Here is a 25682-nt window from a genome sequence, read left to right on the forward strand (position 1 = left end):
GCCGCCACTATCGCGAGATTTGGCAGGCGGAGGAGGAGCTGTCGCGGGCAGCCGCCTCACAGCGATGGCGGCCGAGCAGGGCCGGCGGCGGTGGCGGCTGCGGCTCCGGCCGAACGCGGCAGTGGTGACGGTAGCGGCGGGCGGCGGGGGCCTGTGACCGGGAGCCGCCCCGGACCCGGGCACCATGAGCCAAGGCCCCCCCCCAGGGGAGAGCAGCGAGCCCGAGGCGAAGGTCCTCCACACCAAGCGGCTTTACCGGTGAGGGGCCGGGGCGTGCGTGCGGCCGCCGGGGGAAGTGGGCGCCGCGGGGGCGGGGCCGCGGCGGGCGGGGCCCGGGTGCGGGCCGGGGCGGGGGTGGGCGCCGGGGCCGGGCCGGGGCCGGGGCCGGGCGGCCTGGGGAAGCACGTGGGCTGGGCCCCTGGCCGGGAGCCTCGGGCTGGCCCCGGCTGTGCGGCGGGCGGGCGGCTGGGTCGGGAGGTGAGGGAGGGGCGCAGAGGGAGCAAACCCGGAAGGGAGTGGCGCCCCGAACCCCGCAGGACGCGGAGGGGACAGCCCTGGGCTGCGGTCCGCGGGGCCGGGCGCTTCGCCGCTCGCCGTGTGACCTTGGGCCTCCTGAAGAGGACGGGCCGGGGTGGGATGCGCTCTGAAGCCCCTCGTGGCTCTAATTTTGGGGGGAGTTTGAATGAAGAGAGGGGGAGAGACCGAAGGCTCGTTGTGTTGGCTTGGACGGGCCGCGAAAGGCTTTGAGTCCAGAGTGCCCTTAGGTCATGGGAGCCCATTTCAGGGCACCCGGGGACTCCTGATCCTGAGTCCTCTGCTTCCTCCCAGCCTCATGACTACGGTGTCTTGCCAGACAGCTTCCATTCCTGGTTTCTGATTTCCACAGAGCCAGTGGCACTCCTCAGGACACTGCCAGCCCCCGTCCCTCTGTTGGGAACAGGCCCGCATGAGGTCTTCCCACCCAGGGTCAAGGATTGGGGGGGGCGGGGAGGGGAGGCGGGGCGTTGGTGTGTGTGTTTGGGGGTGGGGGGTGCAGCCAGAACATGGGCTCCAGCACTGGGTCAGAACGGGGTGAAGTTTGAGACCAAGTTGAATTTTGTGCTTTCCGCTGGGGAGTAGGGCTTGGGCTGTTGGCTGGGCTCGGGCTCTGTAGAACAGGGGTGTTTGCAGAAGACCCCCCTCAGAGCAGGGGGCCCCCTCCTGGCAGTGAAAGAGGCCAGAGCACGTTGTCTTCTCCCTGGAGTGGGCATCCTGCCTGCCGGGGCTTTGTCAGGCAGAGGCACAGGGGAGTATAGGCTGCTCCAAAAATAGAAGAGTGATCCGATCCGGCAGCCCCCGGGCTCCCACTGCGGGCTGCCCCCCGCCGTCTCAGGGCCAGCGCGGACTTGGCTGGGGCTGGCACGTGTGCCTCGTCATGCTGCCGAATGTCACGCTGCCTGTCAGAGCGAGGGCCCTGCCTGCAAGATTCCTTCCTGGTCTCCAGCTTCGGGTAATAGCTCTGGTCATCCTGATCCTTCTCAGATCTGGTTCTTTTCTCGAGCCGCCACCCTCACAGCTCGGACTGACCGGAGGTGATGCGTTTGCGCAGGCGGCCTACATCTGTGCCCCTGGGTACCCCTGCCTGGGATTGTACGCTTTTGGCTCCGAGCGGGGTGGAAATAAACGTGAGGCAGCAGGTGTCTGTTTTTGTCCTTTATTAAAGCCGCGGTGATGGTTGGAAGGAACTGGGGGAGGAAGGTCTGACTGCCGTGCCCAAGATAAATGTGTTGGTAGACTATGAAACTGTCTCTCTGAGCGTCAGTAAATTTGGGAAATTCCCACAGTCTGCTTACAGAAATGAAATTCTGAAATGCTTTAAAGCCCTTCCGAAGAAAAGGCAGCAGCAGAAGGAATGCTGGAAGGGCCACAAATACCAGTTAATTAGGCCAGTTAACGGACTTTACAAAAGACGTTTTTTGGGGCACCTGGCTGGCTCAGTCAGTAGAGCGTGCAACTCTTGATCTTGGGGTCGGGAGTTGGAGCCCCACGTTGGGCCTAGAGATTACTTTTTAAAAAAGGAATTTGCAATTACAACTTCCTAAAGTAATGGTTATTAACCTTTTATCTGGATCAGGAATCTAAGGAGAACTCTGAAGCCTGTCCATAAAGACATATGCGCACACTCCTTACTTTGGTGCACAGCACTGACATGAAAAAGCCCCGCCCTGGGGAACTAGGCTGGCATAGAGTAAGTCACACCCCTGCCATCAAGGGCTGGCTGGCTAAAAGGGCTCGGCCCCCCTCTCCAGGCCCAGAGGGTGTTTGGACAAATGCTGAGCGCTCAGGTTTGCCTGTGAGAAGGCCTAGGTCACCGTGCCGCCCACTCTGGGTGCTGGCGGTCACCGTGCCCTGTACAAGGTAGCCGTGAGTGGTGAGCCACCTGAGCCCGCACAGGGTGCCATCCTGCGGTGGCCCACTTCCCCTGCCCAGGAGCACATGTTTCAGGATTCCGAAACAACCTTGGATTGTTTGGGGGATCATCACTCTCCCCTTTTTGGTAGCTTTTGTGCCCAGAGCTGTGTCTGATTTCACCTGTTCTCACGGCAGCTGTCCGTCACCCTCTGGGTTTCGCCCTTGTAGAGATGACACCTCCCTTTGGCGCTTCTTAGCCATCCATTGTAGACTTTCCTTTGTCTTCAGGTCTGTAGTCTCCTCCTTAGCCTTATAGCAGGAAAGATGGAAACTAACACTTACTGAACACTTCCCATGTATGAGGCACTGTTCTGAGTGCTTTGTGTAGTAGCTAATTTAACTCTCACAAAGTAGGTGATCATATTATTTCCATTTTGCAGATGGGAGAACTGGGACATGAGCTAGGTATTTTACCCAGCACCCAGAGCCTACACCCTAATATCAAAGAATTCCTTCAGCAGAATCCAGGAGACCTTACGCCTAAACAGCTCAGTCCCCACCCCCCGCTGCCATTTTCCCATATCCCACTATTTCAAAAACAGAATTTTATGCTACGAATGCATTTCTTTTATGTCAGAGGTAATAAACCCTTGCATAATTAATTCATTCCATTGTTTATTGAATGTTTACCATATATCAATGTCCTATATAAATTCTTTCCTTGAATTCTGACAGCCCTCTGAGGTAGCTGCTACTGTTCTCTCCATTTTTATGGATGTGGCAACTAAGACTTAAAGAGGTTAGGTACTTTACCCAAAGTTACTGAGTTAGAAAGACACAGCCAGGGATCAAACTCTAGATTTTCTGCCTATCACAGTGTAGGCTCTTTGCATTAAGGGGGCCTACCTCCTAGGGCGCCTGGGTGTCTCAGTTGATGAAGCGTCGGACTTCAGCTCAGGTCATGATCTCGAGGTCCGTGGGTTCGAGCCCCATGTCAGGCTCTGTGCTGACAGCTGGGAGCCTGGAGCCTGCTTTGGATTCTGTGTCGTCTTCTCTCTCTGCCCCCTCCTCTGCTCGCACTCTGTCTCTCTCTGCCTCTCAAAAATGAATAAATGTTAAAAAAAAAAAAAAAAAAGAAGAGTCTACCTTCTTATATCACAGGATTTCTCTACTTTGACGCTGTTGATGTTTGGGGCTGGATAGTTATTGTGGTGGGCTGTCCTGTGCATTGTGGGGTGTCTCGCAGCACCCACTAAATGTCAGTAGCAACTCCTCCCACACCCTCAAACCCCTGCGGCAAGTGGAGACAATAAGAAACGTCTGTTGTTGTCAAACGTCCCCTGGGATGGAGAGCTGTTACATTCGGAGGGAGACTGTGTTCGGCTTGTTTTGCTCAGCCTGCAGCCCGCCCACTTCCCCTAATTCTGTAGCTCCTCCTCCAGGATCGGAGGCCCCCCAGCCTGCGTGAACACGTTCATGGCTCAGGGACTGCGTGCCTGTGTTTCCCTCCAGGGCTGTGGTGGAGGCCGTGCATCGACTTGACCTCATCCTTTGCAACAAAACCGCTTATCAAGAAGTGTTCAAACCAGAGAACATTAGCCTGAGGAACAAGTAAGCTGGAGACTGCAGAACCGCAGATCCTTACGGTTTCTCTACCCCCTCTCCGCCTGAAACTCTGTCGCATATAGACACCTGTTCTCTCTCACCTCCTGGCCTCGTGGTACAATAACGGGCTGTGAACGCTGGCCTTCCTGAGAGAAGAGATGGGGACCCCTCGTTCTCTCTGAAGCTCCTGCATCTAACAGACTGGAGCCATACGAGTGGCATTGGAGCTGGGGGGCTGGCCATGCTGCTCCATGACAGGGAAGAAAGATGGGGTAAAGAGGCAGAAAAAAAGGAGAGAAATGTGCAGGGGAAGAAGAAGACTATTACAGTTCTTACCGTTCCTGCCTCTATCCTCTGGGGCTCCCACTGTCCCCCCAGAACTGCTCTTTGTCCTGGGTCGTGCAGACTGACCCTGGACGTCTCTTGGGAGGCACAGGGACTTCTCGGCCGGGTATTGGCAGATGCCTCCTTGCTCCGCTCAGGACGGTCAGTCTCTTGTGCTCCTCTGTACCCGCAGGCTGCGTGAGCTCTGTGTCAAGCTCATGTTCCTGCACCCGGTGGACTATGGGAGGAAGGCTGAGGAGCTGCTGTGGAGAAAGGTGTACTATGAAGTTATTCAGCTTATCAAGACTAACAAAAAGGTACGGGGAGGTCCTGGGTCCTGAGAAGAAATGCGTCTAAAGAGGGAAGCTAAGAAAGGAGGAGACAGCTAGGAAAGTGGGCCAGGACACGGCTGGAGAAAGGGGAGCCGCGGAAAAGATGGCAGAAAGGAGGGAGGGGGTCAGGGGTACTTCGGATCCGGGCAGGAAAGGAGCCTCATCCCAGATGGGAAGACCAGAGAAGTGGATCTGCGGGTGGGGGGATAACTCGTGAGTGAGAAGAGGTGTGGATGCAGTTCAGAGCCAAGAAGATAAGTTACTTTCCTCCCGAAGGAACGGGGTTAGGGAGGGGGAACCGTCCTCTGAGCATCTTGCTTAGCCAGCCCCTTCCCTTTCCCGACGCCCAGCACATCCACAGCCGCAGCACCTTGGAATGTGCCTACAGGACACATCTGGTGGCTGGGATTGGCTTCTACCAGCACCTGCTTCTCTACATCCAGTCCCACTACCAGCTGGAGCTTCAGTGCTGCATCGACTGGACCCACGTCACCGACCCCCTCATAGGTCAGTGAAATCTGAAAGGTGGGCTTGAGGAGGAAGATTCTGTGCCTCCACATCTGGCCTTCTTATTCTTCTGGGTCGGCGTCGCTTGTGACCCGGCCGGGCCGGAGGATTCTAGCAAGACCTGCACGTGGCTCGTGGCGTATGGTTCATCCAAGCAAGCGCGTGATGTAGGGTGAAGATGTTCAGGAAAGAGAAGGGTTTCTTTTGTTCTGGGACTGTAGACTGAGGTGTAGTCGGAGGGAGGGATGGAATGATCTAGAACGGGGCTGGCTCTGCAAGACAATATTAATAACATTTATTGGCTTCTCCCAGTTGAGTTTGGCTGGCACTGTTTCTTTTTCTTTGTTTTTTTAAAGTTTGTACTTAAGTAATTACCATGCCCAACATGGGGCTCAAACTCAGGACCCCGATATCAAGAGCTGCACGCTCTACTGACTGAGCCAGCCTGGCACCCCTGGCACTGTTTCTTTTGACTTCAGAGATTGTTTCCCAGTGTTTTTGTAAGTACCGAAGGTCTTGGAAACGTCCAGGGATTACAGACGCTTCTGCACGGTAGCACGTGTCTCCGTGCACCTGCCCCAGGGTCGGTGGCCGTGCTGTACCTCCGTCTCTCATTGGCAGTTTTCTTTTTAGTCTGGCCACCCTCTGGCACTCCTCCCCTCCACCCCTGAGCCCCTTGCTTCTCACCTCCCTGCCCCTGCCCTGCTGCACCCTCTGGGTCCCGGTTTGTGACCCTGCCACAACATGGTAGCATTCTCCCGTCAGAAGCACAGCACTGCATTTCGTGCATTTACAAAAAATTATTTAAAAACGAAACAAGGGGCACTTGGGTGGCTCAGTTCGTTAAGCGTACAGCTGTTGATTTCAGCTCAGTTCCTGATCTCGTGGTTCATGGGTTCAAACCCTGTGTCAGGCTCCTAGCTGACAGTGTTTGGGATTCTCTCTCTCTCCCTCCTCTCTCTCTGCCCCTCCCTTGCTTGCTCTCTCTCACAGAATAAACTTTTAAAAATAAAAACAAAACAACCTAACCTAAGACCGCCCTCACAGGCCTTGTACCAGATGGCCAGCGGGGTCCACAGTCCAAAAACAGGTGAAGAACCCTTACCTCAAAGAATCAGTTCCCCAAACTCCCGTTTTCCTCCTCATCGATGTTTTCTCATGCAGCCAGCTAAGAGGTGTCTGTAGAAAACACTAGGAAGGGCTTTTCAGAGTGGGAGTCACACAGCCAGCAGAGTGGCTGCAAGGTGGCGTGGACAAGGGGACGGGCTCTGGAGCCGGTCTGCCTTTTGAATCCTGGCTCTGCCGCTTACCCGCTGTGTGACAGCTCTCCATGATGAGAGCGGCCACCTCATGGGGTTGCTGGAGGGTCGGTGAAGTTGACACTGAACAGTGCTCGGACTGGTCCCTATCACGTGAGGAAACTGCCTCCCAAAGAGCTCAGGCTCTCTGGACTGAGGTTACACAGCTGCTGGGGGGAGGGGGGATGAGAGCCCGGCACATGGGGCTCTGGCCACGCCTGTCCTCATGCAAGGCAAGCTCACCCGTCTCCCTCGTGGGCGGACTGTCCAGTGGGCGGCCTTCTCGGGGGGGCCTCCGCCCCCAGGTGGAAGCCAGGAGCGCTTACCTTGGCCTCATTCAGGCCATTCTTCTGGGCGGGTCTCGTCTGTACCCAGACCTTTCAGCTTTGGTCCGCCTCACCACTCAGGCAGGACACCCAAGACTGTCCTGACACCGGAGCTTCTCCTCTTCGTCCTTTCTAGAAGCCTTCTGTGATGACCTTTCACATAGCCATTCCCCAGGGCACTGTCCTGGGTCCGGGACCCTAGCCTATCTCCTCTGGTTTGTGGTTTTCCCATGAAGGACTCCTACCTGCGAGCCTCTGTCGACCTGTGTCCTGGAGGAATGTCTTCTGTGCCCCGTAACACAGTCTTTTCAAGACTAGCGGTGGATTTCTGATCTCCTTTCTCCACCTAGGAAAGGTGTTTCCCCTCAGGTAGGAGGCAGGGGGATGCACTTCTAGGTTTCTCTGTCTTTTTCAGGATGCAAGAAGCCAGTATCTGCCTCGGGGAAGGAGATGGACTGGGCACAGATGGCGTGCCACCGGTGTCTCATGTACCTGGGGGATTTGTGTAAGAATCTGAACTCTTTGTTTTCTGTTTGGGGCTCCGGGACAGGCGGAAAGCTGCTTCATTTGTTGGTACCGCCCTTTAGGTGCTGGGAGAGCAGGGGGACGTTTGGCCGCTGTGACTCTTTCCTTCAGTCATTCAATGTTCCCTTCTTTTCGCTGCCTTTCCGTTAGCAGAAAGGTTCAGTGAACACAGAAGAAGGCAAATGAGCTTTGAGAAAGTCTGAGTGGTAACTCGGTTTCAGTGGTGGGTTAGGAAGGTTTTAATTCTGTGCTTTTCTCCTTTGGAGTTTTCTCTTGATGGACTCCTAGAGGAGTAGAAGTTAGACTTCGTGGAGGACCTACCTGCCCAACAGATGTTTCTCAGAGTGAAAAAGTGCTCCCTTGCTTGATGGCCCCCGGGTCTCTAGTCCTGGCAGCCAAAGGTTCCTCATTAGGCTGTTGGTGGGGGGCTGTAGGATTATCTTTTATTTCCTGAGGCTCCTCTCCTTGGCCCCAGCCCACTTCTGGACCTCTGATAAGCAGTATGCACAGGGAGAGGCAAGCTGCTTCGTGTTAGACGGACCAGGTGTCCGTAGTAAGGTCTGGACGTTACAGGACGGTAATGTCCAGTTGCGTTCTGGATCCAAACACCAGAGGTCTTTGCAAGCAGTTACATCTGCCGTGGGTCCCCTTCCTTGGGGAGAGAGAACCAAGAACCTGTTATCAACACCAAATAGTCTCTACATTTCGAAGCTACCCACAAGCAAGAGAGAGTTGAACGATTTGTTCATGGTCACGCAGAGTTAAGATTGTGCCAGAGACCCAAGCAGCCTGCCTCCTAGCTCAGCTATCTTCCTCCCAGGCTCTTACTACAGCTGCACAGAGTGGACTCCCAGACGAGGGGACGTTTTTCTGAAACGCGGCATCACGGAGTTTTCTTCCTCCTCTCTCCTGCAGCACGGTATCAGAATGAATTAGCTGGCGTAGACACCGAGCTGCTAGCTGAGAGATTTTACTATCAAGCCCTGTCAGTAGCCCCCCAGATTGGTAAGTGGCACCCCCGCTTGGGCCTCCCTCCCCAGCCGCATTTTCCAAGAGGAAGACCACGTTGAGACAGCAGGCAGGCCGCGCCGGCTCCCTAGGTCCCCCCGCGCTCGATCCCGCCACACTTCACCTCGGTTGTGCGTTGTCCCCCTCGTAACGCACGCTCGAGACAAATGCAGTCTTGATCTAAGGAGGGAGGCAGAGGGGAAGGACGAGAAGATGGCTTCCCTGTCCCCGAGGTCTCTGTGGGAGGAGGAAACTCCACTTCAGCTGTTTTTCTCGCAGGAGGCACAGAGAGAAGAGCTAAGGCTCCATTATAGGGAGAGGTGAGGATTATTAGCCCGTAGGCAGGAGAGCTCAGAGGTGAGAAACCGAGCCGGGGTAGAGGAGAAGGCTCCGTGACGTACCATCACCCCTGCGAGGGCCACAGCCACCAGTGAGGAGGTGACACCCCCGGGGGCTGAAATCCCCGGTAGGCTAGGCCGGGCAGGACTAGACTGATAGGAAGGGAGTCTGCGATCGGCGATCCCCTGGAGACGCGGCAGAGTCCACTGCTCGTCACCCGAGGCCCCGTTGTTCTCCCCCCGGGTTCGCCGCCGCTTGGCACCCGTTGGTCCTGGCAGCTCCGGGTGCGTATCGTGTCCGCAGACCGCGTGACGTCTCTCTCTCTCCAGGAATGCCCTTCAACCAGCTGGGCACGCTCGCGGGCAGCAAGTACTACAACGTGGAAGCTATGTACTGCTACCTCCGCTGGTGAGCATTCGCCCGGCCCAGCTGTCCCGTCCGTGCTGCTCCTGCTCGGGTTTCTCGCCTCCCTTTTCTAGCTCCTGGCTGAAATAGGGGAAGCGGAGACTGAGGGGTCCCTCCCGTCAGGGGCGCTCTGACACAGCCCTGCTGCTACACAGTCCACCTGGATGTGTAGGAACTGGGGCGGCCAGGAACACTGCCCACCATCTTGAAAAAAGTAAATTCGATCTAGTCAGTAAAATGTTACCGAAGTAGTGGATGACGAGAACTGCAGAACTGTAGATCTTCAGTGTTTTGAGGTGCCCTGATGACAGGGTGGGCCAGGGTTAGGGTGGCTCGCTGCCTCCCTGGTGCTGACGTTCCGCTCTCAGAATCAGGGACATCGTTTTCGGAGGCCTGGACTCGGGTGGGCAGTCTGCTGAGTCAGCATACCCGAGTGGGGCCGGGTAGGTGGGGGTGCCACCGACCGGGCCGTCGTCGGCATAAACTGGCTGGGACTCACCTGCTGCCGCCTAGTCAGGGCCACCTTAAACTTGAGCAGCCAGTCACGTGCGGGACAGGCTGATATAAACCCGGCTTCAAGGCAGAGGGAATAAGCTGGTCTTCATAACTTTGCTGATCAAATACTAAAGTATAAGGTATGGTCCCGCCTCATAATTCCATGTGCCACGTCCCTTGGTTCACCTGGTCCAGGAAAGCTCTTCCTTGTATCAACAGAGTATTTGCTCTTGAGGTGCCTGTCTCCTTTTCTGAATCCGTGCAGGACACCCCCCAACCCCCACCCCCACGGATGCCACTGTGTTCGTTCTTAAATATAGTTCTCAGGTTTGTAGCCTTCCGTTGTATCTTCTCTATGCCTCACATGCCTTCCAGGGAATGCCCTCTTGTCCTTGGTCCCTCATCACAGTCATGGTTGTGATTTAGGGTGAATCATTTCCAGAGAGCCCAGCACATCCAGGTTTGGAAGGTGCCCGCTAAGGTCCTGCCCTGCTGTGTGTGCTAAGCACATCTCGTCGTTCCTGAGTCAGGCATTTGGGTAGGGCTCAGTTGGGCGGTTCTTTTCCCCTGGTGGCCTTGTCTAGGATCAGTCGCTGGTGTTCAGCTGACCTGGGGGCTGATAGGTCTGAAGCGAGGCTCATCTGCCCCCCCCCCGCCCCCCAATGTGGTCTTTCTTGCGGAGAGATAGATGTGTTACACGGGAGCTCAGAGCTCCCAACAGTGAAGAATGACCCAAGAGATGTGGAAATAGAATGTCAGTCCTTTATGGCCTGAGCCTGGAAGCTGGCCGAGTCACTTCCACAGTGTTCTGTGGGTCAGAGCACTTGCATTGCGTCGTCCTCTCCCCCTGGCCCTCTATTAAAGGGGAGCAGGCAGAAAACCCACATGTGGATGGAAGGAGGGTCAAAAAATTTGTGGCTACCTTTTACTCACAAGCAGATATCCTTTTCTGTACCTTGTTCTTTATGACGAAGAGGTTTCTTCCCCCAGGAAAGACATTAGAAACAGTACAGTGCTGGTGTCGTAGACGCCGTAGTGAGACAGGTTTGGGTTGGGGACTCCTCTCCACCATGCGTTAGCCGTGTGGCCTTGGCCGCATTCTTGTCCTTCCAGGCTCCATCTTCTCATGCGTATATGCCGACAGGGTCAGGTGCAGTGCCTGACATGTGGGGGCCACTCCGTACACACTCCTCCTATTCAGAAGAGTGTTGTAAGGACACTTAGTTGTGTGTGTAAATACCCTTGTACGTGGTCGCCCCTTGTTGACTGCTACCTGTTAAGTGCTCTATACTGTAAAAAAGACAAAGGGTATCTTAGGGACGGTGATGAACTTGAGTTTGTGAATATAGAGGAAGCGAAGGCATTAATTACATTTTGATTGATCTAGAAGTCGTGTCTGTATTTTATCTGGAAAGATGGCCTTCACTCTGAGTGTGTCCGTGGGAGGGGAGGCTGGGGGTAGCTTGTACTGCTAGAAGCATTGCTCCCTAAAACAGAGCGGAGCACCGTCCCCCTCCGCCCGCCGCCAAGAGCCCGTAGCTTCCCTCTGCGTCTCCCACAGCATCCAGTCGGAGGTGTCCTTTGAGGGGGCCTACGGGAATCTCAAGCGGTTGTATGACAAGGCTGCCAAAATGTACCACCAGCTAAAGAAGTGTGAGACTCGGAAACTCTCCCCCAGCAGGAAGCGGTGAGTAGGGCCTGTGGGGCGCAGGGGCCCTGCGGCTGCCGGCCTTTTACCTGGGGCTCCTCTCCTTCCAGATGTAAAGACATTAAGAGGTTGCTGGTGAACTTCATGTACCTGCAAAGCCTCCTGCAGCCCAGAAGCAGGTGAGCGGAAGAGGGCCGGCACACGGAGCGCGTCCTGCCAGCCCCCGGCGGGGCGGTTCTCTCCGAAGTCTCCCCTGTGTCCCCAGCTCTTGGTGCCCGCCCCAGGCCGCATCTCTGACCTCCCTGCCGCTCCTGCCCTTCCGCAGCCCGGTGGACGCGGAGCTCACATCCCTCTGCCAGTCAGTCCTGGAGGACTTCAACCTGTGCCTCTTCTACCTGCCTTCCTCACCCACCCTCAGCCTGGCCAGCGAGGGCGAGGAGGACTACGAGGGCGGCTACGCTTTCCTCCCGGACCTTCTCATCTTCCAGATGCTCATCGTCTGTCTCATGGGTGTGCACAGCTTGAAGAGAGCAGGTGACTCCCTGTGTGCCCTGCCCTCTCCCCCCGGCATCCGGGGTCCTCGGTGCTCTTCCCGTAGCTCCTTATTCCCGAACTTCCTCCCGTGAGCAGTGCCGTCGCCACCTGTGTCACTGCTTGGCTGTGGGAGCGCGAGGGATGAGGAACCCCACCCTGAAGTTGCTCTGGTGAACGAATGAGGGCGACTGCATATCTTCACCCCTTCCAGTCCCACAGACACAGTCTTGGCCGTGACCCAGGCGGACGAGAGGGCAGGATAGTGAGCTGAGGGTGCAGACCGAGTTTAGACCTTGCTATTGGGGGCAGTCAGGCAGTTCTGCGGGCCTTCCCGGCAGAGGTGTGTGTGGGGCCGGCCTGGGAGGGCGGGAGAGGCCGGGCTGGGTGTGCAGGTGCTTGGGCTGCGAGGAGGAGCCGGTGTGAAGGCATCAGAGCCAGGGAGGACGGCGTGGCACAAGAGGGTATGCTTGCCCGAGGAGGCACAGAGCGAGCTGGCACATTCTAGATGCAGAGACCTGAAGAGTCTGTTTTCCTTAGAGGAGGCTTCGAGGGGTAGTTGGATCCTTGGAAGGGTTGAGAACACGAGATGGGATTGGAGCCGCGGGCGCCCGCTCGTCGGAGCCCTGGGCCCTAACGCCTGGCTCCCCTGGCTTTAGGATCCAAGCAGTACAGCGCGGCCATCGCCTTCACCCTGGCCCTCTTCTCCCACCTCGTCAATCACGTCAACATACGGCTACAGGCTGAGCTGGAGGAGGGCGAGAACCCCGTGCCGGCGTTCCAGAGTGATGGGACAGGTGCGGGAATGGGGGCGTGGCTGGGGAAGGGTCGCCTGGGACGCTGTCGAGGAGGGGGAACAAGCAGGTGTGCTTAGAGGTGGTACCAGAGAGCGCCTAGAACTTCTGGGCTCTGCTGTGTCCGCACAGATGAGCCCTTGGAGAAGGAGGAGGCGCCAGGCCCTGAGCCCCCTCCCGCAGCACCTCAAGCTGGTGAGGTCAGAAAGAGCCGGAAGTTCTCCCGCCTCTCCTGCCTCCGCCGCCGTCGCCATCCACCCAGAGCTGGGGATGACAGTGACCTGAGTGAAGGTTTTGAGTCGGACTCCAGCCATGACTCGGCCAGGGCCAGCGAGGGCTCGGACAGCGGCTCCGACAAGAGTCTGGAAGGTGGGGGAACGGCCTTTGATGCGGAGACAGACTCGGAAATGAACAGCCAAGAGTCCCGATCAGATCTGGAAGATATTGAGGATGAGGAGGGGACACGGTCCCCAGCCCTGGAGCCCCCTCGGCCCAGGTCAGAGGCTCCCGAGTCTCTCAATGGCCCACTGGGCCCCAGCGAGGCCAGCATTGCCAGCAATCTACAAGCCATGTCCACCCAGATGTTCCAGACCAAGCGCTGCTTCCGACTGGCCCCCACCTTCAGCAACCTGCTCCTCCAGCCCCCTGCCGAAGCCCCCACCGTGGCCAGCCGCAGGCCCTGTGTCAACGGAGATGCGGACAAGCCCTCGGAGCCAGGTATTTGGGCCTCTGGTCCTCGCCCTGCTCGGGTCCACACCTCCTCGCCATCTCCGCCGCAGTGCCTCCATCCCCGCGCTCGCTGCCGTACCTTCGGCCCTCTGCCCGTGGTGCTGTCCGGGAGCGTTTTCCCGGATTCCGCACTCCTGCTGGCTCCTCACTCCCAGCACCTGTGCCGCCCCGCCTGTTTCGTGGTCTTCCCCTCCTCCCACCCCCCCGCCCTGCGGGTGTGGGGCTTTGCTCCCCGAACGACCGCTGCCATCTCCCCCTGGTGCCAGCCCATGTCCCACCGGGGCAGGTGGCTCCAGGGACCCCGCTCTCCTAGGGTCTTCCCTGCACGGGGGGCACCCAGTTGGCACAGCGAGTGTTTACTGAGCCTGTTGTCTGCCAGGCACTGGGCTGGACTGTTGTCGGCTGTTGTCTCGTTAAAATTTTTTTATTATTTTATTTATCATTATTATTTTTTTTTAACGTTTATTTACTTTTGAGACAGAGACAGAGCGTGAACGGGGGAGGGTCAGAGAGAGGGAGACACAGAATCCGAAGCAGGCTGTCAGCACAGAGCCCGACGCGGGGTTCAAACTCATGGACCGTGAAATCACAACCTGAGCCGAAGTCGGCTGCTTAACCGACTGAGCCACCCAGGCGCCCCTTAAAATTTTTTTTGAGAGAGTGAGCAAGTGTGGGGGAGGGGCAGACAGGGAGGGAGACAGAATCCGAAGCAGGCTCCGGGCTCTGAGCTGTCAGCACAGAGACCGACGCAGGGCTCGAACCCATGAACCACGATATCACGAACTGAACTGAAGTCTGACGCTTAGCCAACTGGGCCACCCAGGTGCCCTGGGTGTTGTCTTGTTTAATTTTCACAGCAGCCCTTGTGGTGGAGGAGTTGTCCTCCCTGTGCTGTCCCTTGACCCTAGGCATCTGTGGCCCGTGCTCCTTTAGTCTGAAATGTACTTCCCCCCCCACTTGCCCAGAGCCTGTTGCTTGGCTAATTCTTACCTGCCCTCTGGCTTCTCCCTCAAATCGCTTGGTCTGGGATTCTTCCAAAGTTAGGTTAGATTTTCTCCCGTGGGTTCCTGTAGCCTCCGCCCCTCCACGGTTTCCAGGCCTTTAGTACTCAGGTGAGGCCGTCTGTTGACTGGGAGTCTCTGAGGGCAGGGCAGTCTGTGCTTGGTCTGTTGTGTCCTCAGAACCTAACGCTGTGCCTGTGTGGTTGGGACTCAGGGAATGAATCCGAGAAGCGAGGAGGCTGATGTGCGGAGGCGAAGGGGTCTGCCCGGGGCTCTGACCTGCACAGGTGGACAGCTGGGGGCTGCGTAGTTCAGTTCTGTGTGCCTTGGCTCCCCCCCAATGGCCCCCTCCTGAGTGTCGGCCCTGCTTTCTAGCACAGAGCAGGTCCTTCATAAGTACCACTCGAGCGACCAGCTACGGACTCTTCACAGATATGCCGGGATCAGGAAGAAGCATGTTTTAAAAGGCACCAGGGTCCTTGCTTGAAAGCAGCCCGTTAGCGGGTATAGAGAAATGAGGCAGAGTGTGTAGCGAATTCCCCATCTGTCACATCAGAATTCTTCCAAAGAGTCCGGGCGAGCATGCCCCCCACCCCTGGGGCTGAAGCCTGATGCCGCCTGCCTGCGGCTCACCCCATTCTCTGTGCCCGCCACAGCCTCTGAGGACGGCTCCGAGTCGGAGGGCAGCGAGTCCAGCGGGCGCTCCTGTCGGAACGAGCGCAGTGTCCAGGAGAAGCTGCAGGTGCTGGCGGCTGAAGGCCTGCTTCCTGCGGTCAAGGTCTTCCTGGACTGGCTGCGGGCCAACCCGGAGCTCATCGTCGTGTGTGCGCAGGTGCGGCTCCGGGGGTGTTGGGAGGTGGGCGGGAGGGGCCCCCTCACATGGTTCCGGCACGTCAGGCGCCTGCTTTGTGCTGGGCCCTTAGGCTTTTTATGGGGAAAGGGTTAGATGTGACCTCTGCTTCAAGAGCCTGTGGCCTGGGCTGAGACACAAATTCTCTGAACGGGGAAAGCAAGAGCTGCCTATTCTGCTTTGTGTCCATAGCGCTGGGCATTATGCCTGTGGTTGGGATCAGGCTTGATGAATGCGGGACGGGGGTGGGGGGGGGTGGGGGGTGGGGGGGGGTGGCTGGTCTCTGATCCCGGGCCCAGAGTCCAGAGGGAGGAGAGCACACCGAGTGGGGCTGCGGAGATAGGATCCAGGGGCGGAGGTGTTGGGGCGGGGAAGCAGCAGAGTCAGGTGTCAGGCTGGCGCCGTGGAGGACAGCGGGGCAGCGGCGCCTTCTCAGGTCCGGTCTGTCTTGAGCCTCGATGGCCCTGCGGCCTTGGCCCGGAGGTGTTTTATCACAGCAGCGCTCCGCTCCACCGCGAAGACCCTTGGGTCAAGGCCAGGCACGCCCTTGGGTGTGTGCTTATGTCTGCTGGCAGCTGGTTACTCACCGTCCTTGGTCATCAAGGGAGGTGTGGTAAAGGCGGGGATGCGGGGTCATGTCTCCACACGGGTGCCCCACAATGGGCACGTGGGGGCTCGGAGAGGTGCCTTTCCGGCACTCGAGCTCTTCCCGCTCCCAAGATCCAGAGGGTCCTTCCTGTGGTCTCGCCCCTGCCCACGAAAGCTGCAGCTGGTGATGAAGTTCAGCTGGGCCCATGGGCCCCCTTCATTCCTCATGGGACCAGCTCCCTATTTTGCAAGTCTTCCATGAGCCCGTCCCCGGCCTCTCTCGTAAACTTTCCCGTCAGCTCCCTCTAGGTCTGTGGCCATCGCCCCAGACCCCAGGTATAGTACTTAACTCTTGGTCCTGTCCGCTCCCCCCCAGAGCTCTCAGAGCCTGTGGAATCGCCTGTCTGTGTTGCTGAACCTGTTGCCAGCTGCCGGTGAACTCCAGGAGTCTGGTGAGTGAGGCCCTGGCACCACCCTCCCTTCCCCTCTCCCTCCGCAGTGGCCCCCCAAAGCCCATCCCCCCCTTCCTGGTAACCCAGCCTGGGGGTAAGGAGGTTAATGGGCCTCACTGCCCAGCCACCCTGACACACAGCGGCCATTGTGGTGTCTGCGTCTCCGGTTTCCCCCGACACTGCCCTGCCGGTCGGCCAGGGAGTGTGCTCCCCGGGGAAGGCAAGGGGATGGGCGGGAGCAGCGAGGGGAGCCTGGGAGCCAGCGCCGGCTGCTGGTGCCTGTGCCTGTCCCTGAGTCAGCCTCCGCCTCCAGAGCTCATTCTCTCCTGCCGCCTTCCAGCTTTCCCCACCTCTGGCCTCGCCTGAGAGACGTGCCCTCCTTGTTTCCACCCTGCTGTTGGGGAGCCTTCCCCATCCGAGCCATTGTTGCCCCTGCCCAACCAGCTCTGGTCTTCCCGAGCCGTGCGGATGGCCCTGTGTGTCCATCTCTGTGTTCTCAAGGGGAAGAAGGGCCGTGTCCTCCGGGGGCTTCCATAGGGCAGGTGGTCTCATGTGTCTTCTTTCTCCCAGGCCTGGCCCTGTGTCCCGAGGTCCAGGACCTTCTCGAAGGTGGTGAACTGCCTGACCTGCCCTCTAGCCTGCTGCTCCCAGAGGACACGGCCCTTCGTAACCTGCCTCCCCTCCGGGCCGCCCATAGACGCTTTAACTTTGACACAGATCGGCCCCTGCTCAGCGCCTTAGAAGAGGTGAGGATGGGCTTTCTCATGCCACAGCTTCCGTTGTTAGTCTCACCTGGCAGCAAAGCAGGTAGCCCTACCGTCCAGGCAGGGAGAGTGTCCTTGGGCTGGGCTGGGCTGCGCGGGCTTCCTCCTGAGAGCCACGCAGCTCGCTTTCCTTCCTGGCAGGATGCTCGTCTACAGGCGAGTTGGCGTAGGACAGGCCTTGCTCCACTGTATCCACCTTTTATAAAGGGCGGAACAGGGACTCTCAGGGCTGGAAGAGACAGTGCTGCTCATCTAGGCCAGTTACTCTTTGTATACACACACATATGTGTGTTTACTTAACATCAGAGAGAGTGCGCGCGTGCACAGAGGTGCGCAAGCCGGGGGGGGGGACAGAGAGAGGGAGGCACATAATCCTAGGCAGGCTCCGAGCTGTCCGTGCAGAGCCCGATGAGGGGTTCGAACTCATGAACCGCGAGATCATGACCTAATCTGAAGTCGCACGCTTAAGTGACAGCCACCCAGGTGCCCCAGGCCGGTCACCCGTGAATCTGCGTCACCACAGGGGCCATCTGGGGACAGCGGGGGAAAGCCAGGCGAGCCGGCCTCCCAGCACACACACGAGCCTCTTGGTTGCTTCTCTCCAGCCAGAGAAGCCTGGCTTTAGTCTTTTACGTTTTAGGATCCTAGAGAAGGGTTTTGTCTGAGGGGAAGGAGTCGTCGTGCCCACCAAAAAAATAGATTGGAAATGTCAGTGTAGCTTAATGCCCTCGTGTCACACACGAGGTCCTGAGGAGGGAGGTGGCATTAGTGCCCAGGTTTTCTCGCTCCCAGTGCAGCGCCCTGCCTCCCGTCTTCACCCGAGTTCTGGTTCTCCCAGGAGTCCCTGTTCTGGCACCAGGGGCTCTGGGCCTCGGTGCTCCCCTCTCCTACCCCGCGGAATGCAGGCCCTTCCCAGGAGCCCCTGTGGGCTGAGGGGCTGGGCTGCAGGGGCCGGGGGTGGGGTGGGGCTGGAGAGCCCTGCTCAGCCCCTCCCCCCACCACTGTGTCCCCTCAGTCGGTCGTGCGCATCTGCTGCATCCGCAGCTTTGGCCACTTCGTCGCCCGCCTGCAAGGCAGCATCCTGCAGTTCAGCGCGGAGGCCGGCATCTTCGTCAGCATCGCCCAGTCTGAGCAGGAGGGCGTGTTGCCGCAGGCCCAGGCCCAGATCCGCATGGTGAGTCGGCCCGCCTCCCTCCCTGCCTGCTCTGCTCCCTGCCAGGCTCACTGAGAAGCCAGCCTGAGGGGCCCAGACAGATGGGGGTGCCCTGGATGGAAGAGCGTGCCGAGTGGGGTTGGGACACCGAGCCCGGGGAGAGGGGGTGCAGGGAGGGCAGTGGCGGGCGGACCAGGGGGTGGGGAGTGAGAGGTGCCTGTGTCCAGACCGCCTGGGGGTCGAGGGCCGTGTCTGTCTGCTCCGGGTCTGAGCTGGGCACGTCACCTGACCTTGCTAAGCCTGTTTGCCTAGCAGTTACATGGCGTCGGCGGGGTTGACCTGGGGCTGTTGTGTGGACAGGATGGCCGTGTGTCTCAGGCACCCTGCCCACTGCAGGGTGTGTGCCCGGCAGGTGCTCCCAACCCTTCTTCCTCTCTAGGGGATGAAGACTGGGACCTGGGGGCAGGGGGGGGTCTGGCTACCAGAGGCCGTGTAGGGTCACTCCCACCTCCAGCAGCCCCATAGAGTAGGACAGTCCTGGGGTTACAGCCTCCTCTGCGTTGGGTAGTTCAGTCCCCGAATTCTGACTGAGCGTCTGCGCCGTGCCAGACGTCCTGTCCCAGTCGGTCCTGTAGGCAGTGGGGCTATGGCGGCGAACAAGGTGGTCCTTTCTGTGTGAGGCTGGCTGATGCTCCGCGAGCAACCTTCGGGGTTCTACGGTCAGGCCCGCGTTGCCCCGAGCTGGAGGGGGCCAGGGCCTGGCACTGCAGCCTGGCCCACGCGTCGCGGCCAAAGCCTGGGGGCTCCTGCTTGTCCCAAGCCAGTCCCCTCCCCTGTGCCCTTCCTTTCCCCAGCCCCGGGCCTCCCCGCGTCTCTGAGCACCCCGTTCCTGCAGATGCTCTGCTTGGCTGGGAAGGGGCACAGGCTCCCGGAAACTCCCTTCGCTGTGTTCAAAGCAGGCACGTTCTGTTAAAAACAAACATTTCGTATTGAGGCTTTTACTGTTCTGTAGAGAAAAACACAGAATTACAAAAATAATTCTGGGGAAATTACACAGCTTTAAAAAAATGTTAAGTTTTTGTAGGCATTTCCTTTAGCCTGAAGCTCCCAAAGACTGTTCCGAGGGGAGAGGGCGTTCGCTCGGGTTCCGGACACCAGGTCACATCGCCTGCTGGGGCCGCGCCCGGCCCTGCCTCGGCCGCGGATGTGCGCCCTGAGGGGTGTCTCCCTCGGCACCGTGGTCTGGCCACACTGTTCTCCTCCAGCCGTGGCCAGGGCTGTGCGCAAAGCCCGCTTCGCCTGCGGCCGCTCGGTCAGCCCTTGGCGCGGCTCCGTGAGGCGCGTGCTTGCGCTCTCCTGCCCCGGACGAGGAGGCACCGTGAGCCGAGAGGGAGCGACCGCGGCAGAGCCGGGGCTGGGGGTAGACAGACTGGCTCTGCCCTGAGGCTCCAGCATCGACCCGGGTTAGGGACCCATGACTCCCCGAGGGACTCGGAAGCCCGCCTCTCCGAGCTGCCTGGCCCCGGGTGGACCCCCGCCCCCTGCGCTGCGCCTCAGGCGCCCCCAGCCCCCTCTGGAACGTGGCGCGTCCCGATTCCAATTCCAGCCTGAGCGTTCATTTCCTGCGCTCGACTTCTACGGTGACCGCGTTAGCCGTTCTCGCCAGTCTGCCCACGGGGCCTGTGGGAAGGTGGCCATCACACAGGCTTGCGCGTCTCCCTCGCTTCCGCCACCGGTGTTTCTCCAAGGGGCTGTTCTTTGTTGTGCAGGACTCTGCGGGGGGGTAGGTGCGTACCGCGGAACCGTAGTGTGATTGTCAGGACAGGGTGTTGGGACCGGACAACACCGTTAACGGTAGAGTTCGTTCATTTTCACTAGTTCTCCCGCTGATGTCTGTTTCCTTTTCTGGGCTCCCACATCACGTTGGGTTCTTACGTGTCCTTGTTCTGCTGCAGTCTGTGACAGTTCCTCAGTCTTCCTTTCAGGACCTTGGTGGTTCTGAAGAGTATCGGTCGCTTATGTTGTAGAATGTTGCTCACTTGACTTTGTCCAGATCCGTGTTAGCCGTGTATTCTGATGGTTGGAGTGGGATTGTGTGTTCCGGGTTAATGTGGTTTTTTTAAATGTTTGGTTTTTTTTTTTTTTTTTTTTCAACGTTTTTTTATTTATTTTTGGGACAGAGAGAGACAGAGCATGAACGGGGGAGGGGCAGAGAGAGAGGGAGACACAGAATCGGAAACAGGCTCCAGGCTCCGAGCTGTCAGCACAGAGCCTGACGCGGGGCTCGAACTCACGGACCGCGAGATCGTGACCTGGCTGAAGTCGGACGCTTAACCGACTGCGCCACCCAGGCGCCCCTTAAATGTTTGTTTTAGAGAGAGAGAGAGAGCGAGCGGGGAAGGGGTAGAGGATCCAAAGCAGGCTCTGCACTGACGGCCCAGTGTGGGACTCGAACTCACAACCTGTGAGATCATCACCTGAGCTGAAGTCAGATGTTTAGCCGACTGAGCCACCCAGCCGTCCCCCCACTGAGGTTAATGTCTTAAAGCACGCTCTGAGGACACCCCTTTGCTCATCAGAGAGCCTTCAGTGGCTCCCCCCACCCCGCCCCAGTATCTTTTAGGATAAGTCTCCATCCTTAACCTCATCTTCTAGACCCCAGTAAGGAATTGGGACATCCTCCGGAAGACCAAGGAAAGCCACCAGAGGGTTTTAGTCAGGACCGCGGTGGGCACCAGACGGCGTCGGCAGCATTGCTTTGGTTGCAGGCAGGGAAAGTGGATTGGGGTGGAGGCGGGGACCGGTGAGGCTGTGCTCGGCAGGGCGGGAGGAACCGGCCTAGACCGCGATCGTGCAGGGGTGACAAAGGAGGTGCGGTCACCGGACTGGAAAGCGGTGACTTCAGGAGCTGAGAGAGGGAAGGAACAGTCACGGCCAGCTCAGCCTCCTGACTTGGGCAGGCGGTGGCCTGTTATCAAGCTGGGGGCGGGGCGGCAGGTTGTGAGGAGAGGAAGGGGCCGTCTGGGCTGGAGCTGGTGCTTTGGGGAAGTTGGCAGGTGGGCGGTGATGGAGGCAGCCCCGGAGGGGGGGGTCGGGGGGAGCAGAGATGAACAGTCCCGCGCAGCCGGCCGCCGTCCTGCTCCCTCCCGGGGTGTCTGCTCACAAGTTGCCCGTCGGAGAAACCGATTTTCTCCCAAGCCTCCCTTTCCCTCACCACCGGGAGCAAGAGCCGACTCTGTGTGCGGCCCCACCCGTTTCCGACCCTGGCGGTTCCTCTCGGATGATCTCTTAAACCTCTCGATGGCTGCGGAAAGGGTTACGGGCCCGGCTCTTGGCCCCAAGCTCAGCACGTGGTGTTTTGCCTCGTAGGCTCAGGAGGAAGCGCGTCGGAACAGGCTGATGCGGGACATGGCCCAGCTACGACTCCAGGTGAGCGGTCAGGCCTCGGGTGCTCCTGCCCCATCCTCCCGTCCCCCGCACTCCCACCCCGTCCTGCTGTCCCCCCCCACCCGGTCCTGCTGTCCCCCCCCACCCCGTCCTCCTGTCTCCCCCACCCCCACCCCTGCTCTGATCCATGCCTCCCACCCCCATCCTGCTTTGTTCTGCCTCCCCATTCCGTAGTGGCCTTTACTTTGACCCAGATCACTTCTCAGACCACCTTCCCTTTCTCGTTTCCTGAGTCTTAATGCCCTTTCGGCCTTCGTTGGTCTGTTCCTTGTCTTTCTCTTTACCTTACCCTTCTTTCTGTCTCCTTTTTCTCCAAGGCCCTTGGTACAGGAGTCCCCCCCGTCCGCACAAGAACCCTCTTGGGTTCCATTTCCCCCTGCCTGCCCCAGGCTGCAGGCCCACGCAGCCCCACACTCTGCCTCTCTCCCCAGCTCGAGGTCTCTCAGCTAGAAGGGAGCCTGCAGCAGCCCAAGGCCCAGTCGGCAATGTCTCCCTACCTCGTCCCCGACACCCAGGCCCTCTGCCACCACCTCCCGGTTATCCGCCAGCTGGCCACCAGTGGCCGCTTCATTGTCATCATCCCGAGGACAGGTAGGCATACTGGGCAGGTGGTGGGACAGGGTGTGGCCACGAGAGGCTTTGGGTTTACAGTTGAGGGACCCTCATGGGGGCCCAGGTTACACACAGCGGCCTCAGTCAAGTCCTGCCACCTTTCTAAAGCTCAGTCTCTTCAGCTATGAAGTGTGTGTGACAATCTCTATTTAACTCTTGACTTATGAGACAGTTGGGAGAAACAGAAAAGTCTAAGTGAACTCACTTGGTAAATCGCTAGGTACATTGCTCGCAGGTTGTACTCTGAAAGGCCTCGGGAGCCCCATAGGAGCCACAGTCCCCGCTTTTCCTGCAGCACGTGCTAGAATGGGCTCAGATGGCCTCCTGCAGGGCCCCACGCCACCAAGGCACGGGCTCATGTGTTTTGTCCTTCCCCACCTCCACCTCCCCCACCAGTGATCGACGGCCTGGATTTGCTGAAGAAGGAACACCCAGGGGCCCGGGATGGGATCCGATACCTGGAGGCAGAGTTTAAAAAAGGAAACAGGTGAGTGGGGCCCCGGCAGGGTGACTCCTGAGCCCCGTGTCGGTCTCCCAGTCGACAGACGCATGTTTGCTCTCGCTCCCTTGGGTGAGACACACGCTTGTAATCCTGCTCACTGCGCGGGAAGGCAGGCTGGAGACTGGATGGAGGGTGGTCGGTGGGCCTGGAGCCCCGTGGGGCGTTCTGACCTGCAGTGTGTCTGCCTCTGGGGCAGTCGGGAGAGAGCATCACCAGGGAGATGGGGGCAGACCTCTGACTGCAGGCTGCGGGCTCCTCTGCAGGAGTCGCTCCTGCTCTAGGGTCGGGCCGGTGGCAGAGTTTCCCGGGCTGGGAGCGCCTCCTCTGGCCTGCGCACATCCCGCCGGAGCTGTGCAGGGACGAGCAGGTGGCGGTGGGTCGGCGCTCTGTCCAGTACAGGCCCTTCTTTCTGGGCTTTGGGGCCAGAAGAGCAGCAGGCGGCGGGTGCGGAAGAGGGAGAGGCCGGCCCCTGCTCCCCCCGCCTCTGCCTCTGCCTCTGCCTCTGCCTCTGCCTCTGCCTCTGCCTCTGCCTGCCCAGGAAGCTGCACAAAGCCCGCTTGTCTGGGCCTGGTCTCCAGAAGCCCTGACTTGAAAAGCATCCGCCCGCTTCTCCTCTTCCAGCTCCTCCCCTGGGAGGAACCAAACGCTCCGTGTTATCGGGAGGAAAAGCAAGCTGGGCTCAGCCTCCAGGAAGCCACTTTGAAATGGCTCCGAACAGAGCTGCGAAGGGAGAGAGGCGCCCCTCCCCCTCCCCGGGGCCACAATGAGGTGCTTTGTGTGAGGCGCCCGCCCGCCCTCTCCTCTGACCCCCCACCTCCCTCTGCCGCCTCCTTCCCAGGTATATTCGCTGCCAGAAAGAGGTGGGAAAGAGCTTCGAGAGGCACAAGCTGAAGAGGCAGGATGCGGATGCCTGGTAAGACGTCAGCCCGGCGCTCCTGGGCCTCAGGTCGCTGCTGCCTCGCTGCTCTCTGAGCAGGGCCAGCCCAGGGCCACCTGTTCGTGTCCCCTCAGAGGGAGTAAGAAGTTGCAGCCCCAGACCCCCTGTCGCCCTGAGAGTCTTGGTGTCCTTGCTCAGTGTACGTGGGCCCGCTGGACACCTTCCAGAAACACTGCCCCTGACTGCCTGTTGCCCTCCCTGTCCCCAGCTTCCCCCGTGCCCTGGTGATCATGGAGTCCAGGTTCTAATGCGGGGCTCGACCCTCTTCCTCCTCCTCCTACCAGGACCCTCTATAAGATCCTGGACAGCTGCAAACAGCTGACCCTGGCCCAGGGGGCAGGTGAGGAGGATCCAAGCGGCATGGTGACCATTGTCACGGGCCTCCCACTGGATGACCCCAGTGCGCTGTCAGGCCCTATGCAGGTGGGTCACAGGGGGACCTGGGGGGCGGGGGTGAACGGGGAAGGGGTGCCAGAGTAGAACCCCCCCCCCCCCGCCCCCAGACTACTCTGTACGGGTACTTTTTCCTCCTCTGCCGCCCCTCCCCCCACCCTGCGAATGGTCCTGGAGTTCAGGAGGTCGGGCCCCCACCATCAGCCCCCCTCCCGTTCCTCAGGCAGCCCTGCAGGCCGCTGCACACGCCAGTGTGGACATCAAGAATGTTCTGGATTTCTACAAGCAGTGGAAGGAGATTGGTTGAGATGGACCCCCAGGCCCTGCAGTGGGGCTGACTCCAGATCTCTCCTGCCCTCCCTGGCAGCCAGGACCGCCACCTGTAGTCACCCCACCACACGCAGACTTCACTCACGCACGCACGCAGAAAGGAGGCCGCAGGGAGGGCCCGGGAGCCGCAGGGAGGGCCCGGAGCCGGCCGGGAGGGCGGGTCCCCTTGTTGTCAAGACGTCAGGAAAGCAAGGGAAGTGCTTGGAGCAGGAGAGGCCTGTGGGCCCCCAGCCCGCCCTTCTGCCTCGGCCCCCTGCTGTCCCTGGGGGCAGGCGGCAGGCACGGGCGTCTGTGTTCCACGGGAGTGGTCTGTGGACCTCCGAGGGGGAGGGGCGGCAGGGCCCCTCTTCCTCACGGTGCAGGGTGGTCGGGGCCGGGGCGGACCCTCCGGCACTGGGGGAAGAATTGGGTAACACCAGACATCTGACTGGTTCTGTGCGGACCCTTTCCTCCTCAAGGACCTCCCGTTCTCCCTCTGCGCAGGCTGGGCAGCTCTGGAGCCTTGGGGACTCTTCGAGAAGAGGGGCCTGGAGCTGCCCGCACCGTTAGCGGAGCCAGGGCTTGCGACCCTCCTGCCGCCGCAGGGGCCCGCCCACCCGGTTGCCCCGCGTCTGCTTTCTCTCCATCTGTCCGGTTCCAGGGCAGGGAGCAGGCCCGTGTGCCAGTGAGGGCTCCTGGGCCCGCCCGCCCAGTGGGCGTGTGCGGGGCCGAGTGGGATGCCAGTACGAGGAGGGGGTGCGGTGTGAGGCCGCCGGCCCCCTTGCTGTCTTGGCGAGGCCCTTAAAGCTGCCCGGCCAGGGGCCCGCTGTCCTGGAGGGGCTGAGCCGGGGCTCTCGGGGCCAGTGGCAGGTGAAGTGGGGGCTGAGATCACGAGGAGCTCAGGGCGGCGGGTGGAGCATCGAGTGCAGGTTGTGGGGGGGCCCCGGCCGGGACCCCCTAGGGTCCCTTTCCCTGGGGCTGGCCAAGGGGGCCTGGGGGTCTTGGCTCTGTTGCCGCCTCCCCCAGCACTAGCCTCTCCTCCCAGGCTGTTCTCAGAGGAAAGCGGGTTTCTTGTCTCCTTCCTCTAAGACCGCGTGTCTGGGACAACCAGGGGGAGTGGGGTCACCCCCATTCCCAGTCCCTGGCAGAGACTGAGACTAAGGCATCACTTAATAAAGACCCCTCGAAGCCCACTCCCTGTCTCCTGGTGCCATTCTGTACACTTTCTTTTAATTTAAATACATATTTTTTATTTTTTATTTATTTTTGAGAGAGAGTGGGGGGGGGGAGGGGCAGAGAGAGAGGAGACACAGACTCCGAAGCAGGCTCCAGGCTCCGAGCTGTCAGCACAGAGCCCGATGTGACAGCCCGATGTGGGGCTTGAACTCACAAATGGCGAGATCACGACCTGAGCCGA

The 25682-nt window shown here is 59.4% G+C and overlaps 1 protein-coding gene across 3 annotated transcripts; it reads left to right on the top strand.

The window, feature by feature from the left end:
- The first annotated feature begins 5 nt into the window (after positions 1-5).
- On the top strand, positions 6-25458 carry SMG5 (SMG5 nonsense mediated mRNA decay factor). 3 transcript variants are annotated; one of them, XM_060644658.3, is made up of 22 exons: positions 6-258; positions 3904-4002; positions 4514-4637; positions 5041-5159; positions 7199-7288; positions 8129-8313; positions 8985-9063; positions 11117-11242; positions 11314-11382; positions 11529-11737; positions 12394-12531; positions 12661-13245; positions 14915-15090; positions 16073-16148; positions 16719-16894; positions 17928-18086; positions 21435-21494; positions 21944-22103; positions 22521-22611; positions 23465-23539; positions 23848-23986; positions 24180-25458. In XM_060644658.3, the coding sequence occupies exons 1-22, from the start codon at positions 185-187 to the stop codon at positions 24261-24263; spliced, it is 3093 nt and encodes a 1030-aa protein (XP_060500641.1). In that variant the 5' UTR covers positions 6-184; the 3' UTR covers positions 24264-25458. The 3 variants fall into 3 exon arrangements, with proteins under 3 accessions (XP_060500641.1, XP_060500642.1, XP_060500643.1); XM_060644659.3 differs by having other exon boundaries at positions 7-258; positions 5003-5159; positions 8224-8313; XM_060644660.3 differs by lacking the exons at positions 6-258; positions 3904-4002 and having other exon boundaries at positions 4524-4637; positions 5003-5159.
- Positions 25459-25682: the final 224 nt, after the last annotated feature.

Source organism: Panthera onca, chromosome F1 (assembly GCF_046562875.1).
Source record: "Panthera onca isolate mPanOnc1 chromosome F1, mPanOnc1 haplotype 2, whole genome shotgun sequence".
Classification (NCBI taxonomy): domain Eukaryota; kingdom Metazoa; phylum Chordata; class Mammalia; order Carnivora; family Felidae; genus Panthera; species Panthera onca.